At 36.7% G+C, this 16,577-nt stretch overlaps 1 protein-coding gene across 4 annotated transcripts in view; it reads left to right on the forward strand.

The window, feature by feature from the left end:
• prpsap2 (phosphoribosyl pyrophosphate synthetase-associated protein 2) overlaps positions 1-14,697 on the forward strand; it is a 36,075-nt gene extending 21,378 nt beyond the window's left edge. For 3 of the 4 annotated variants that reach the window (XM_072559880.1, XM_072559879.1, XM_072559882.1), the window contains 6 exons: positions 3,707-3,822; positions 4,747-4,802; positions 6,188-6,336; positions 6,774-6,844; positions 8,740-8,886; positions 9,135-14,697. In XM_072559880.1, coding sequence (XP_072415981.1) covers positions 3,707-3,822; positions 4,747-4,802; positions 6,188-6,336; positions 6,774-6,844; positions 8,740-8,886; positions 9,135-9,293 — 698 coding nt within the window. In that variant the 3' untranslated portion in view covers positions 9,294-14,697. The remainder of the gene's footprint in view (positions 1-3,706; positions 3,823-4,746; positions 4,803-6,187; positions 6,337-6,773; positions 6,845-8,739; positions 8,887-9,134) is intronic. The other variant, XM_072559881.1, reaches the window with a different exon arrangement.
• The last annotated feature ends 1,880 nt before the right edge of the window (positions 14,698-16,577 follow it).

Here is a 16,577-nt window from a genome sequence, read left to right on the forward strand (position 1 = left end):
TGTAGTTCAACCTGACAATTCCCCTCCCACTTTGCCATCCAAAGATGAGTCCTCGTCCACCTCCACTGCCAAATCCTAGCCATCCGATGCCTGGGAGAAGAAAGCCTCATCTTCCACCTCTTTTTGGAACCCGCCAACCACATGGCATCAATGTCAATTTCGCCCGTTTCCTCATCTCCCCTCATCCCAGATCGAATCCTCCAATTCAGCATCACCCTCTTGAACTGTCCCACCTGTCCATTTTCCTTTCTAACTATCTACTCCACCCTCCGCTCTGACCTATTGCCATCACCCCATTGGCACCTAGCCATCGCCTTTCCAACATACCTTACCTCCAGCCCCAGTTCCCACCCCCCAGTTCCTGATGAAGGGCTTATGTGCAAAACATCGATTATCCTGCTCCTGGGATGCTGCCTGACATGCTGTGCTGTTCCAGCACCACACTTTTGACTCTGATCTCTAACAGTTGCAGTCCTCACTTTCTTCTCTTATGCTGTGGGAAGCCTTGCATTCACTGAGAACTGAGAGCCTTTCAGTTGAGATTTCAAAATCAAGACCATGTTTGTCCATGCTGTTTCTGTGTTGCATTGATGTTGCCCAAGGTTATTTGATCAAGTCCTAGAATGGTGATAGAATGTCCAGTCTTTGTGTTTTGTGAGGTTAGTGGTGGTCGTGCGTAAATGAGTAGATGTTTTGCAAAGCAAAAGGAAGTGGTATCATTGAAGGGCAGCTATTATTGTAAATAAACCCAGTGTGGGTCAGGAAGGAACAGCATACACCAGCATAAAAACAAAAGCAGATGGAGTTGAAGCAAGGGAATTTGTAAAAAGGCGAACTTTATGGTTCTTTACTTAAATACATATTATATTTGGAGCAAAATAATCCAACCGCACAAATGCAGGTTAACAGGTGTTACCTTATAGCCATTGTGGACATTTGTGCAAGGCGATCGAAGCTGGCAATTGAATATTCAGGAGTGTGTATGTCTTCGAAAGAATAGGGAGGAAGCAAGGTCTGGTGGTGTAGCTTTGTTAGTTTGATGTGAAATAAGTAAGATAGTAAAAAATTATTTTGGATTGGGTTATGTGGGATCTGTGTGGATTGGGATAATAAATAACAAGAGGAAGAGGACCGTGGTGGGAGGAGTCTATAGGCCTCCTAACCTATTTTCTATAGGACAGAAGTTTGGTGGTAATGTTGTTGTGATTTTAAAAAAAAAACATTTTTATGTGAATGACTTTACTGTTCGTGTAGATTGGGGTAAAATAAATTTGACAAAGTTAGCCAAGAGGAGAAAATCATATGCTATTTTGCATCTTGTAAAATTTCCTTGAAGGAAAGTGACCATAACACAGAATTTGCATTCAGTTTGAGAATGAGAAACTTGAGTCAGAAAGAACTGTGTAAACTTAAATAAGGGTATGTACATGGGGATGAGGGCAGAATTGACTGGAGTGTACTAAGAAAGGAATTTAGCAGAAAAGACTGAACAATTAAATAGTTGATGATTTGCTGCAAACATTTATCCCATTGTGAAGGATTATAGGAAATGGATAAACTGCCAAAGGTTAATGAAGGAAGGTAAAGAACATATCAAAAATACAGAAAGAAGTCATGCATGTAAACCAGGCAATTGACAATGTTTTAAGAACCAACAGAAAAAATGAGGAGGTTGGAGAAGGATAGGATAGGCTTGAACAGGCTAGGAGTGTGGGTAGAGGAGTGGCATATGAAGTACAATGTGTGAAAGTGTGAGGTTATGCTCTTTAGTAGGCAGAATAGAAATATAGACTATTTTCTAAATGGGGGGAGGGCTTCAGAAATCTAGCACATGGGAACTTACAAATCCTAGTTCAGAATTTCCTTATGGTTAACATGCAGGTTCACTTGGCAGTTAGGATAGCAAATCCAATGTTAACATAAATTTTGAGAGGGCTAGAATGCAAGAGCAGAGATGTGCTGCTGAGACTGTTTGTTTTAAGGCTGTAGTCAGACCACATTTGGAGTTTTGTGAGCAGGCTTCTGTCCCATGTCGAAGGAAGGATGTGCTGGTCTTGGCAGGAGACCAGAGGAGGTTCTTAAGAATGAACCTGGGAATGAAGAGATTGTCACAATGAAGAGTGGTTGAAGACTTGGGGCCTGTGCTCTGTGGAGTTTAGAAGGATGAGCAGCAATCTGATTGAAACTCTTAGAATACTGAGAGGCCTAGATGGAGTGGACATGGAGAAGAAGTTTCCACAAGTACGAGAGACTTTGACCCAAGGGCATGGCCTTGAAGTTTAGAATTGAGATTAGAAATTTCAGTCCGATGAGTCTGTGGAATTCTTGGCCTCCATAACCTTCTGTGGTAAAGTCATTATCTTTAAGACCAGGATAAATAGGATTTTCATTCGGAAAAGGATCAATGGTTTTGGGGAGAAGGCAAGAGAATGAGGTTGAGAAGCAGATCAACCAGAATCGAATGGCAGAGGCAATTCAAAGGCGAAATGGCCTAATTCTGCTCCAGTTTCTTATACACTTCATTGGGTCAGTGCAGACTTGAAGGGCTAAATGCCCTCTTTCTTCACTGTAGTGAATCTATAATTCTAGTGAGTTTTAAGAAGATTTGTAGCTCAGGTTGAGGTTCTTGATGTACGTTTGCTCCCAATGAAAGCAGGAGCAAACCTACATCCATTCTATGATTCTATTCAATGATGATATGACTCTTCAATCAGAATTCTACTTGTCTACAGTCCTTCTGAAATAAATTTAATAGTGGTAATCTGTGTAGTCAGGTTGCATTAGTCAGAAAATAATTGAAGTTTTCCAGTATTTTGATTTTCATTTGTATTCTACAACAGTGCAAAACTATTTCAAAAAATTTGATTGTTCAGTTGTTGGTTGTATCTTAGCAATTCTGAGGAATTTAGTCACCATTAGAATTTCTGTTAAATGTTCAGTTGCTTTGAAAATGTTCAATTTAATTCTTGCATGTCTGCTTTTTACTATTTCTTAAATCTAATTTTTTGGAAGTGTGGATTGTTTGGTGTTCAAAGATGATTTGCAGCTAAGGTAATGTGCAATTTAGTTTAAGAGGCAATAAAACTTTAGATTACTGCATCAAGTGAGAATAGATTGAGATAATATGTGGTGAATTGGCTAGTCAACAAATGGGTAAAAGTGGTGTTTATTGCAAATGAGCTGTCATCCCTTCTATTACAGCATATCACCTTCATTCGCAAAGCGCCATATTGAACAACTCGTTCATATTCTCTTGAGCATTTTCTTTGGGCACAATATATGTTCTTAAAATTTGCAGAGTAAAGACAGTAAAAATATGCATACAGTATGTTTGGGAGTTTCTTTCTCTGAAATGTATCTTTTGCCAGTGTTTTTCTTACCTTTCCAAGGTATTTTGAATATGAAGACTGAAGTGTGCAAGTGCACTTCAACAATGATAAATGTTTTGAAAGGGCAACAATGACAAATGTTTTGACAGGGCAACAATTTCTCCTGGTGAACAAGGCTAACTTGCGTTATAGTTTGGGGTGAATGAAAAGAATTCTGAAACAAGACATTAATTTAACCGTGCAGTTGTTGAGGCGAATTAAACACTGTTAATGATATCCTGTCTTATTTATTTTGTGATTTGACTGCTGCTACTAGGGCACTATCTGGATAAGAAATCAAATTGTTGCATTTGTAATTAATTGCACACTCTCCTCAGGCTTGACTCACTTGATTACAATGGATTTGCATCAGAAAGAAATCCAGGGATTTTTCAATATTCCAGTTGATAATCTGCGAGCATCCCCATTCCTCTTACAATACATTCAGGAAGAGGTGAGGTTAATGGAATTATTCAGTGACACTGTATGATTTCAGAGCTGAGACGCACTGTTAGCTGTCACCAATTATGCGCACAACTGTCACTTGCTATATAAAAAATGTATGTATAGTTCAGTGCTATACTTTTGAAAGAAGTTAAACTTGGCAGTAGGTTATACTGCTTTGAATAAATTTTGATTAACAACCTCTGATCTGTGCTGCGTATAAAATTTAGGTTTCAGTTTAGCATAGTAACATAGATTGTAGAACCACTTGATTATCAAATGTGTAAAGGTGTGGAATTGCTCAGTATAGTTTAGTACTGAACACATATTGCTCTTGCAGAGCCCAGTTCAAGACTCACCAGTATTGGTGTCTAAGTATCTATGGAAGGGGTTATACTGCATAAAAATGACCATTCCAACACTATATTTACATTTGTTCTTCCAACATCAGCAACTTGGGAACAAATAGAAATGAGAGAATCTGTTTTGAGAAAAATCCCCAAGCTACAAAAATGTTTGTTGCTTTTCTCACATTGTGTAGTTTATAAAATTGATATGAAAAGTACATTAGTGTTGATTTCTCATATAAATTTAGAAATCTAGTCAAGTTAAGCTAAAACAAAACTGCTTGTTTTGCTGTAGCTGAACTGTGTAAACAGCACTGACTATAAGATATGCATAGCACTCTAGAAATACAAGGACTGGGTGTGATTTGATATGAGTTTAACAGCTGAAACCAGTAACTAAATCTAATGTTCATAGTGTGCTTCTCTGTAATGTGTCAATGCTGGCTTTAAAATATTAAACTAATTATAATGTGATATGAGCTGAGATCAAATAATGTTGATGATATGCATGATGGAATGTAAGGGTTTAAGTAATTCATATCTACTTCTCTCCCTCTCTCTCCCCTGATCTTTCTTTCCTTGTGCAGATCCCTGATTACAGAAATGCAGTGATTGTCGCAAAGTCACCAGCATCTGCCAAAAGGTATGTATGTGTTAAAATAGATTTTTAAAGAAAAAAATCTATTAATGAGATGGAGTGCCACAAGTATCAGTGCTGGGTCCTCTACTTTTTGTCATTTATATAAATGATTTGGATGCGAGCATCAGAGGTATAGTTAGTAAGTTTGCAGATGACACCAAAATTGGAGGTGTAGTGGACAGTGAAGAAGGTTACCTCCGATTGCAACAGGATCTTGATCAGCTGGGCCAATGGGCTGAGAAGTGGCATTTGGAGTTTAATTATGACAAATGTGAGCTGCTGCACTTTGGGAAAGCACAACTTGGCAGGACTTATACACTTAATGATAAGGTCTTGGGGAGTGTTGCTGAACAAAGAGACCTTGGAGTGCAGGTTCCTAGCTCCTTGAAAGTGGCGTCACAGGTAGATAAGATGGTGAAGAAGGCATTTGGTATGCTTTCCTTTAGTGGTCAGAGTATTGAGTACAGGAGTTGGGAGGTCATGTTGCAGCTGTACAGGACATTGGTTAGACCACTGTTGGAATGTTGTGTGCAACTCTGATCTCCTTATTGGAAAGATGTTTTGAAACTTGAAAGGGTTCAGAAAAGATTAACAAGGGTGTTGCCAGGGTTGGAGGATTTGAGCTATAGGGAAAAGCTGGACGGGTTGGGGCTGTTTTTCCTGGAGCATCGGAGGCTGAGGGGTGACCTTTATAGAGGTTTACAAAATTGAGGGGCATGGATAGGATAAATAGGCAAAGTCTTTTCCTTAGGGTGGGGGAGTCCAGAACTAGAGGGCATAGGTTTAGGGTGAGAGGGGAAAAATATGAGAGAACTAAGGGGCAACTTTTTCACGCAGTGGGTGATACATGTATGGAATGAGCTGATAGAGGAAGTGGTGGAGGTTGATACAGTTGCAACATTTTAAAAGGCATTTGGATGGGTATATGAATAGGAAAGGTTTGGCAGGGATATGGGCCGGGTGCTGGCAGGTGGGACTAGATTGGGTTGGGATATCTGGTCGGGTTGGACCGAGGGGTCTGTTTCCATGCTGTACATCTCTGATTCAGATGTTGGCATTGATGACTACATGGCCAGCATTTATTGCCCACCTCTAATTGTCTCTGGTCTCTGTGGTTAAAGGTACATGCATGTTGCTATTCAGGTGAGTCTGTTCCAGTATTTTGACCAGAGGTAGTGAACGATCGATGAAACCTTGTAACATAGAATTAAGAGGAAAATCATTAATGCAATCAAAAGAGACAATATTTTCCTTTGTTCTTTCAATTTTAAAAAAAAAGCAAGCGAAAGTTTTGTGCTTAAAGCAAACATTCCTGTATTGTGTAATGTTACAAATGAGTCAATTTTTGTTGGGCTGTTTCTTTGAAGACCAATCGTTTTCTATTTCAGAGCACAGTCTTTCGCCGAGCGGTTACGTTTAGGAATCGCAGTGATACATGGTGAAGTGCAGGATGCAGAGTCAGATTTGGTTGATGGCCGGCATTCACCACCTACAGTGAAAAATGCAGCTGCTATACACCCCAGCCTAGAAATACCTAGTGAGTCTACAGTGTAATAGATTCTTGTTATTTTAGTTGTGCAAATTGAATGCTAATACACATTAATCAATACTTTGGATAAATGAAATAATACTCCGTCATTCTATTTCAAAAAGTAGATTCATCGTGTTATTCCAAGCCATATTCTCAATATGTTTAAAAACATTTTTCATTCAAGTTTAAATGCTGTTTCACCAGGCTATTTTGTTTATTACTAACTGTACAATAGTGTTGTTTGGATATGAAGATTTAAAGGCATTGCCACAAGCTTTGTATTGTTTGTCCTTCTAAAAATACCTTAAAACTTACCTTAGTCACTGCCTAATAATTTTCACTGAGAGATTGCTTGGTGTGAAGTGAATTGCTTGCTTCTATTGGAATGAGCTTATGCAGTGCCATAGGTGTAATTATCTTCATTTTATTTTTCTTCCCATCAGTGGCAATTCCGAAGGAAAAGCCTCCAATCACAGTTGTTGGAGATGTAGGAGGAAGGATAGCTATTATTGTGGTGAGTTTACCCTTGAAAGTCTTGGCAAACAGTAAGACTATGTATAATAAGGAAATGTTTAAAAATAGTCATAAGGAAAGATCTTCTATTTCCAAGAAATAAGTTCAGAAGGTTGCTGAAAATGTATAATAGCAAAACAGATTGGCTGTTTTTTGTTTTTAAAAGCAGCTTTTAAGTAGAATATGCAACGCACGGACAGACCTTTCTTTGTTCACCCAGTCCATGCAGGTATTTGTTTAACTTGGGCTTCCCTTCTGCAAATTATTTGGCTTCCCCTTAAATGCATCTATACTGTACACCTCAATTACTCCCTGTGGAAGAAGGTTGCACATTTTCATCACTCATTTTTAGTAAGGAGGTTCTTTCTCAATTTTTATAATACATTTCTTGAATTTGTAGCCTACACACCATTGTTGAGATGGAACAAGTTTAATGCTGGAAAATGAGATGGCAACTGATGCTAGATTGTAGAAAAGTACCAATTTATCGAAACTTGAAAATCCCTTTTTCTTAAGGCACTCATTTTGCAAAGATAGTGCAGGCAAACTGGATGGAGACTTTTAGAATAAAGCTAGCTTTTAACCTTTGCAATGAAAGTTAAGGCAACTTGATCTTCAGTTAAAATGAACTGATGGTTTTATCCTCAAACCTCTCCCATAATGCAGTAATTCCAGAATAAATGTACATTTCTTCAAGGTTAGTGGAATTTTATTAGCAAACCTGGTGAGTCAAATTAATAACGATTGCCACTCTTGATTTATAATTCAACATTTTTAGTATTGCAGTGAGTGTACATTGATTAAGGTCAGATGCAGAATTTCAGCTTTTTGGAATGTCAGGATTCATTTAAGCTAGGTTTTAACATTCATGAAAACCTATAAATATAGTCAAAGAATTTTAGAACTGTTAAAGGATTGTCATTTAGACACATTTTATTACCTTTTTGATGGGAATCATGGGCTTCATTCACATTAATTTGATTTTAAAGCTTGAAGTTTGGTGGTAAAGCCTGTTATTCTTCTTCGTCTTTTGTAAACAAATGGGTTCACTGTTAACACTCAGATTTCACTGTATATTGGCACAGAACCAATGAGGTCCTTGTGTTAGTCATTATTCATTTAGTAATAGAATAAAGTCACTGTGCTTTGCCAAACCAACAAAACTATAATTTGGTTATTCATCATAGTAAACTAATTGTCAGTACATTTCTCCTTCAATTTGTTTGAGCAGAGGGGAACAGAATGTTCAGTTTTTAATGCTAACCGTTATTGACATCCAAATATTCATGTCAGGGAATGTTCAGTGCTTCTTGCAATTACCCTTAAATCTAGTGAGAGTGGGCAAATATGACAATGCAGGTTAGCCTGGGGATGTTTTTTAAACAAAGTCCTAACTCTAATCTTGAGATTGTCTATCAAATATAAATCAAATAATAGGCAATTTATTTAGCTTGTAAACAACAAGCATGTTTTGTAAATGAACTTTGAACTCTAGTCATTATTTATTTTTAGAGAGATCATATGGTTCTTTAGCCCAACAAATCCCGTCAGTTAAAGTTCCTACTTTGTTGCAGGACTTGCATGAATCTTATTGAGTATCTAACCACTGATCAAAAGTTATGTTTTGCAGTTTCCTGGATCAGTCATTTTTGGTGTTGATGCTACATAATAAGTGGGTTTGTGCCTCAGACTGCTTTCTGAGAATGAAGTGTGTTTAATATTGTCCCAAACTTCTTTCAGTTAAGGCATTCTTCATCAGTCAACAGAGTGCCTTTTTCAGTCGTTTTAAACTTCTGTATCAGGATCCAGAGAAACATATAATACTTTATTCAAATTTTAACTTAATCTTTAATTTTACTTTAAAGTAAATTTTTAAAAATTCGAATTTTTTGACAGGATGACATAATTGATGACGTTGATAGCTTTTTAGCAGCTGCAGATACATTGAAGGAGAGAGGGGCTTACAAAATCTATGTAATGGCAACTCATGGACTTTTGTCATCTGATGCACCCCGATTGATAGAAGAATCTGCAATTGATGAGGTAACTAAAGTCTGGCAATAGGCAGTTGACAATATCGAATTAATGTTTATAGGGTTTTTTTCTGTATTTGTTGAAGAAAAATGTAATTTAATCCATTTTGTTGTAAAGTGTATTTGTTGAGTGGGAAGAAGAGGAAGCCATTCCTTAATACAGCTCATTATTCAACAATGCAGACTTGTAAATCATTGGCAGAGTTCTGATATTGAATTAACATTTTCCTGTTAATGATACACATTGCTCTTCCACAGGTGGTAGTAACGAATACAATCCCACATGAAATCCAGAAACTCCAGTGCCATAAAATAAAGACCGTTGACATCAGCATGATCTTATCTGAGGCCATTCGAAGAATCCACAATGGTGAATCAATGTCCTATCTATTCCGAAATATTGGTATGGATGATTGAAATGATCCCTAAGGCCAACTTGAAGTGCACCTTTACTTAACTTGGCAAGAAAGTATCGTGATTCTCTGGTGCAAAATCTTAAAATTTCTATCAAAAAGGCCAACTTTGTAAAGTGAATTTTTAAGAAACCATGCTGAATATGGAGACTTAACTACATAAGACTTCAGATTTCCTTTGCTGTTTTGTAAAAGCTAAGAAGTATGACCAAAATCCCTGTTTGTTTTTAATTGCTTTTGTATTTAGGAGTATTGTATTATGTTTTACATGTCGTAGCTGCATATTTGCTCTTGAAGATAACCTGCTCCAAGCTAAGCACAAAAAAAGGAATAAACATAAGCACCTGAAATAGCCAACCTGGATTGTGCAAACTTGCTATATTGTGACTATATTTCAATATTATTGATTGATATAAAGCACTTTGGGATGGTTTGAAGTCATGAAAGGAGCTATATAAATGCAAGTTCTTTGTATGAACTGGGATTTTTAAAAGTAAATGTTACATATTGCAGATGATGAATTAGTTGAATAATTTAAATTTAATTGCTTGGTTTTTCCTTCTCAATAAGGAATACATTTTAAATGATCTGTGTGGCTTTTAACCATTTTGAAAGTCTTTATAATTTTTTTGGAACTTTTAATATTGCTATACCTTCAAGGATTATCCTCTCAAACCTCCTGCTTAGTGCTGCATTTTCTTAAGCACAGTTCTACAGCTAACATGGTCCTCTATTATTAGTTATGGACAACAAGGCAAGATTCTCATTGTATTTGGCCCTAGGGCATCCGAGTCAGATTGGTTTCTAATATTGTAATTGACCGTGCACTAGACATACACACAACAGCTAAGAGTGGGGAAAGTTAATCATACATCCTTTCTTACCTCTGCAGCCCAAGGGCATTGGCAACAATTGTGATGTTTTACTATCTGCTAACATCACATTGTGTAGGAACTGTGAATAAATCTATGAACCTTTTAATCATATTATTAAATTCTACACCATGCAGTTTATTAAACTGGCTGCATCATGTTGGGAGCTGTTCATTTTGTTTCCAAATTTATAGTCTATCACTCATTGCAAAATTGTGGAGCCACAATTTTTAAAATCATTAAGATCTGAACAACCACTTAAATTGTGTAGGAGTCTGTAGGAGTTATTGGCTTTGTGGCTTAAGTTGAGAAAACATATTTGCATAGTTTTGTACTCTGTGTAGATGCCAACTCATACATCAGTGTAAAATCAGTGCATGTAGCCTAATATGTGCTGGGTTAGTCTTGATAGTGTCAAAATGGCAAACTGCATTTCAGTTTGATAGCTTTGGATTGTCCTTGTATAAATGTGAGATGGTGAAATGCATTGAGGATCCTCTCCTGTAAGAAGAACTTTTTTTCGTCAACTAGATCTATTAACATTGACAAAATAAGAGAGATAATTGTCTTAGGGTAAGTTTCTCGTTGTGCTGGACTCCTTCAATGAACATAATCAGTTATCACTTAAACAAGAAATGCACTGTAGATCAGTTAGCACCTGAAAAAGATATTAGCACTTGGTTACAAGCGTGGCCATACCAGAAATATGTTATTTTTTCAAGATTAGTTATTCTAAAGGGAATTTGTTTGTGCTGTAATTTTTCAAATCTTTTTCCATGGTCTTCAAAGACTTCAGGCCAGGTAGTAAGAAATGATTTGCTTGCAAATGTAAGCATTGCTAACACAGTACCACCTTTTTAAAATATGCAACAGAAATTCTAGTATAGGATAAAAAGCTATTTGCGGAGCCATGACGCTTTATTATAAGCAATCTATTTGTGAAGCATTAATGAGGCAGAAGTGGACATTAGTGTTTTCCTACAATGTTGTTTGATTGCTTGGTGGAATATTATTTGTAACGTAACAGACTCTAGTATTAGATTTATTTAAACCTCCATTTCCAACCTCGGAAAAGATCTTGACCTCGAGCCTTCCTAATTAATACAGAAGTATTTTCTGTTCCCCAACTATTCTGGAATGGAATTACTGTTGATTGTTGTCAATTTTCACTTGATACAGGCCACATTGGGAAACTGAATGCAGTGGCCCAATACACTTTAGTGAAAAGAAACAAGATACCTTCATCTCTGGATCCTGTTAGTTTCTGACTGAGAATGAAACTGAGTACGTGATGCCTTGGGACACCAGTCAATATACATGTTCTTGACTTAACTAGACAGATCAAGATCCTGTTGCCTCCATCACACTTACCTGGTTAATCAAAAGCTGGCTTGGCCTTTTTATGTACTGATGAATACCTGTCCCTATCTGTCTCATTTTAATGAGTGTCTTTCCTCCTGGACTCTTTACCATTACTTAAAATGAGCAGTTTGAGATTGTATGGCCCTCACCCAAAGAAATTTGTTTCCCAGCAGTTTGTAAGTCATAGACTTGTATTTCTTCTGTATGTAGAAGGATTGGGAGCCTTTGGTGTCTCTGTTAATAATGAAGTATCTTCTGTGATGTTGCTCATTGTTATTTGAAGGGGCAGGTATGTCATTTGTCTATGTTAGTTACAACAAGCTTAAATTGCTCTCCCAGAAATGAGTAGGATAACTGCATATCTTGTCACATTGATGAGGTAACAGCACCATCCTTTGGATGATTTAAAACTCGCAATTGTATTACATAATAGGTAAGAAAGGTAATATTAAAGTGTTACTAATGCAGGGAGATCTATTCTAGAACTTGTCGCAGTTGTCGATCAGATTGAAAAATGTTACAGTTGTTTTAAACAGGCAGAAACAAATTAAAAGCAAAATTTAAAAAAACTCCGTCTTTGTGAAAGTTGATCAGAGGCAAAGCTGGAGCTTTGCGACAAATGCTGCTGATCATTAAAGAAATTCCTGAATTGATTTCAGGGTATCTCATCAGAAATTGGCATCAAATTGACTTTTGGATCTATTTTTAAAAGTTACATTATCCTTAGAAGGAATTGGTTGTATTAATAACAGATGAAGAATTATGGATGTAGTAGTATATCACAATACATATCAAGTTTTCCATCTTGCCGTGAGCACGACTACAGAAGTTCCTTTATTACAAATAAATATTAATTATATCAATACAATAAATGCAGAAAGTTTCTTTGGCTGTTTACTGATCCTTTCATCAGATTTAAGCATCTGATACTTAGGGTTAACTATTAAAATAATGTTAGCATATATTTGGGCACCTTGAGGTTTTTTTGTCATTAACTATCTGGTTCACTTTTCACCACATAGTATGAGATTCTTGTCTGGCTTCGGTATTTTGGAAAATGGCTCACTGCAAATTGTATGCACACTAATCTGTATGTTCAAGTACTTTTTAAATTGGCTTTTGAAGTTCAGAGTTTGTAAGTGACATTCTCTTAGCAGGTTGTGGGTCTGTTTTTAAAAAGGGAACATTAGGACTTTCCATAGTTGATACAGTTCTCCTTTGTGCTGATGAAAGGGTCTAATGCTAAATCCAAACATTCTTTCAGCTGCTGTACGATATTTTTTACAGCTTGCCTTGTGCTTGGAGGAGGTTACTTGTCCATCATCTGTTTATGCAAAACCTTAAAGTTTTTTTTAAAGCTACTTAGAGAATAAATCAATATCCAAGTCTAGCTTTCTTTAATCAACATTGAGTGAAATCCTTTTATTTCCCCTTCCCTATTCTGCATGATTTTTTTTTTGGTTTGGGATTTGCATGCTTCCCTTCAGCATTTCTTTTAAATATTTGAATATTCTCAAAATCCACACTCCTGTTTTCACGTAAGAAATATTGTTCATTTAGAGCACCTGAAGGTACTACTTGTACTTCAGAATTGAAGAGCTAAAGTGGAAATGTTCAGAAAAAGTTGCAAATTAACAGTAAATTTTAAATGTTGTTACAATTGAGAATGTAACGAAGGATACGTGATTGTAAATTGTCGTGTGCAGTTGTGCAGATGAAATTAGCAATCTTTTGAAAGTAACTTTTTTATTTTGTGTGTTTTGTTCTTTTTTTCTCTAAAATTCAGGAAGGTTTCCTGATTAATGGTCAAGTGACCATTGAGGCAGGTAGACTTTTTATGTGTGTATGAGGTAACGTTGCTGAAGAGTGGACCCCAGGGATCGCACCAAAGACACCCCTGCTCCCGCCATGTACAGCATAGTAATGTCTCCACCTCAGAAGAGAATTCAAAACCAGAACGTTTCCCTGGCTTTCTAATAGATTGAGTGCTTCACCAACTGTGCCCTGAACCAGTTTTTAAAAAAATATCTTGTTTGCGTGTTAACTTGCTAAATGTGTGATCAACTGCAGATAATGCAAACACTAGCTGGTTATCATATTGCTCTATTAGAACTATGTAACTGAATAATAAGACTAGAGAATATGAGAAAATAGGCTTGGAATTTTGCATACTTTCTGGGTTTTTACATAATTTGTTTCCAATTGGCTGGTAAATGTATTCACTGATCAAAGTATATATTAACTGGCTTAACAATTTTATAAGATTTTTCAATGTTATATTAAGTAAATGGCAGTGGAAGTAATAGTGTTACTGTTGCCTGATAGCTACAATTTGTTTGATTTTGATTATTTATTACTGTGCAACTGTGTCAATTTAAAAGTTTCTCTGCCATTTCTTCCCCTAACTTCCCAGCTTTAAATTGGACTTTGTTTTAAATATATTTCTGTCTATCAGCGAAACTGACTGGAAGAACTTAAAGAACTTTTGCTGATCAAGTTCTGTTAGCATCAGTCGTGGTTGTCATTGATCCAAAAGCTTTGAAGCTTAATTTTCAACTCTGTATCTTCTTTTGAGTGTTTTCTAATTGCCAATGCAGTTTCAGTGATGTGGTTACTGCTTCCCTGTTGAAGGCAATCATTCAAAATTTAAAAATCACAAATAGGCAGAGTGAAAGTATTGCAGCTTTTTTTTTTCAATGGCAGTTTGCAGTAGGACTTTTGCTGGAAAACAAATTGAGGTTGTTCATATTCTTTTTATGTAGGACTGATAATATCAGCGTGAAGAGAGATTTTGCCTTTGAGCCTTGGCAAAATCAACACCATGGTTCCTGATGTACAAGGACAAGGTCTTGCATAATGCTCCATCTCTTGCCAATTCTGCTGTGATAAAATCTAATAAAGCTTCAATAGGAAAGATGAATGTTTTTAATTTATTTATTTTTTAGATTTTGATGTCTTTGTATATTTATAATAGAAACTTTTGCATTATACACAGCTTTGCAAAGGTCTACAAAACACTGAAAATTACTATTAAAGGTTTCTGTGCACTTGCCCATCTGTTATTTTGCAATGGGCCACGCGGCCATGTTTCCACAGAATCTTGGTATTTGTACGTCTTGCATTTAGCTGAAGTGTAACAAAATTAATTAAAAGTTTGGAGAAAAAAGCACTAAATTGTAATGTGTGAGGATTTTTTTAAAGTATATCTGGTTAAGATATTATTAAAAATTTTGGAATAAGAGCTCTTTTGTGCTAGAGGTTTATTCACAAAGATTGAATACTATGTGCAGGTCTTGCAACATCTGAAATTTTTTAAACCTTTACCTTAATTTATGCTTAAGTCATAGTGGCCTAATTAATTATTTCTTAAATCGCAAAAGTGGGTCTTCATTACTGGATGATTACCTGTAAATCTCACTTGCGTGATTAATGTGCAGCAATGCATATCTGAAAGCTGGATTTCAGTTATAACCCCTTGTTATGACTAACTTTTTTAAAAATCCTCATTTGTATGTATCAGTAGGCAGGCTACAACTCAACTCTCTTTGCCCTTTTTAAAAAGAAAATCTATGAACTGTTATTTGTGTGACCTTCAACTATTGAGGTGGTTGTCAAAGCAACACTAGCCACTTTCTGCATACTTTTAAAAATATTTTTGGGCTTGTCAAATTAATAGGAGGGAGAAATCTTTCAATGGGGTCGTTTTTTTTCTTTGCACAATTCCACTTGGTGTTAGGTTTTTTTTCAGGTAAAATTTAAATGCTGAAAGAATTGAGTCAGATTTTATGGTTGGAGCCATGTTTTTTGCTGCTGACCTGGATAAAACAGGCCATAAAGATCTAGTGATTCCTGTGGCATTGCTTTTACCCTTTGCTAACATTTGATTACAGTTAACATCAAGTCAAATGGAAATGTGTCATTTGAGGTAAATAAGCCAACGACATTTAAATTCTCACAGTCAGCAAACCAGGAAATAAACCTACTTTGCACTATTTCAACAGAAATTAAGAATTTGGCATCAAGTGTCAGTTATATCTCTTTCAACAACTTTCGCAGGATTTTATAATTAGATTACTTGGGTAAAAGAACAAATTATTTATATTTGAGTGCAGCCTTGGTGGAAAGTTCATACTCTTGAGTGATTTTATAATCACTCTCACCAACTTGTCAGTTTCAGAAGAGTAACTGTGCAAGCTCCAGGCATTTTATTAGTAAGGGCTTCTGTTTTTTTATGGCCATTATAACAGAACAACAACAAGTGTGGACTAAGTTATCAGTGGAAATAAAATCCGAAATAATGTGAACAGCAACAGCTTGCATTTATATAGCATCTTCTTACATGGCTTCACAAGCCTTATCAGCTGAAACTAAATGGTGAACTCTTGCAGAGATAATGGGACAGATGACTAAGAGATGGTCAAAGATTTGAGTTCCTGTCTGGAGCATTAGTTCAGATCTCAGGATTACTTGTCTTGTAAAATTGAATCTGCTACTATGCTGTGGGTGTGTTATATATAGCAGCAGAGATGTGGAGATGTGGAGAAACAGATTGGGAAACAGATTTTGGAAAGGTGCAGAAGCCACAGGGTCGTAGTCATGGGCGACTTCAACTTCCCAAATATTGATTGGAAGCTCTTTAGATCAAGTAGATTGGATGGGGCGGTGTTTGTGCAGTGTGTCCAGGAAGCTTTTCTAACGCAGTATGTCGATTGTCCAACCAGAGGGGAGGCCATATTGGATTTGGTACTCGGTAACGAACCGGGACAAGTGGTGGGCTTGTTAGTGGGTGAACATTTTGGTGATGGCGACCACAATTCTGTGACTTTCACCTTGGTTATGGAGAGAGATAGGTGCGCACAACAAGGAAGTTTCTACAATTGGGGGAAGGGAAATTACGATGCTGTAAGACAGGATTTGAGGAGCATACGTTGGGAGCATAGGCTGTCAGGGAAGGATGTGGTGGAAATGTGGGACTTTTTCAAGGAGCAGATACGACGTGTCCTTGATATGTATGTACCGATCAGGCAGGAAAGAAATGGTCGTGTGAGGGAGCC

This window comes from Chiloscyllium punctatum, chromosome 40, assembly GCF_047496795.1.
Source record: "Chiloscyllium punctatum isolate Juve2018m chromosome 40, sChiPun1.3, whole genome shotgun sequence".
Taxonomy (NCBI): domain Eukaryota; kingdom Metazoa; phylum Chordata; class Chondrichthyes; order Orectolobiformes; family Hemiscylliidae; genus Chiloscyllium; species Chiloscyllium punctatum.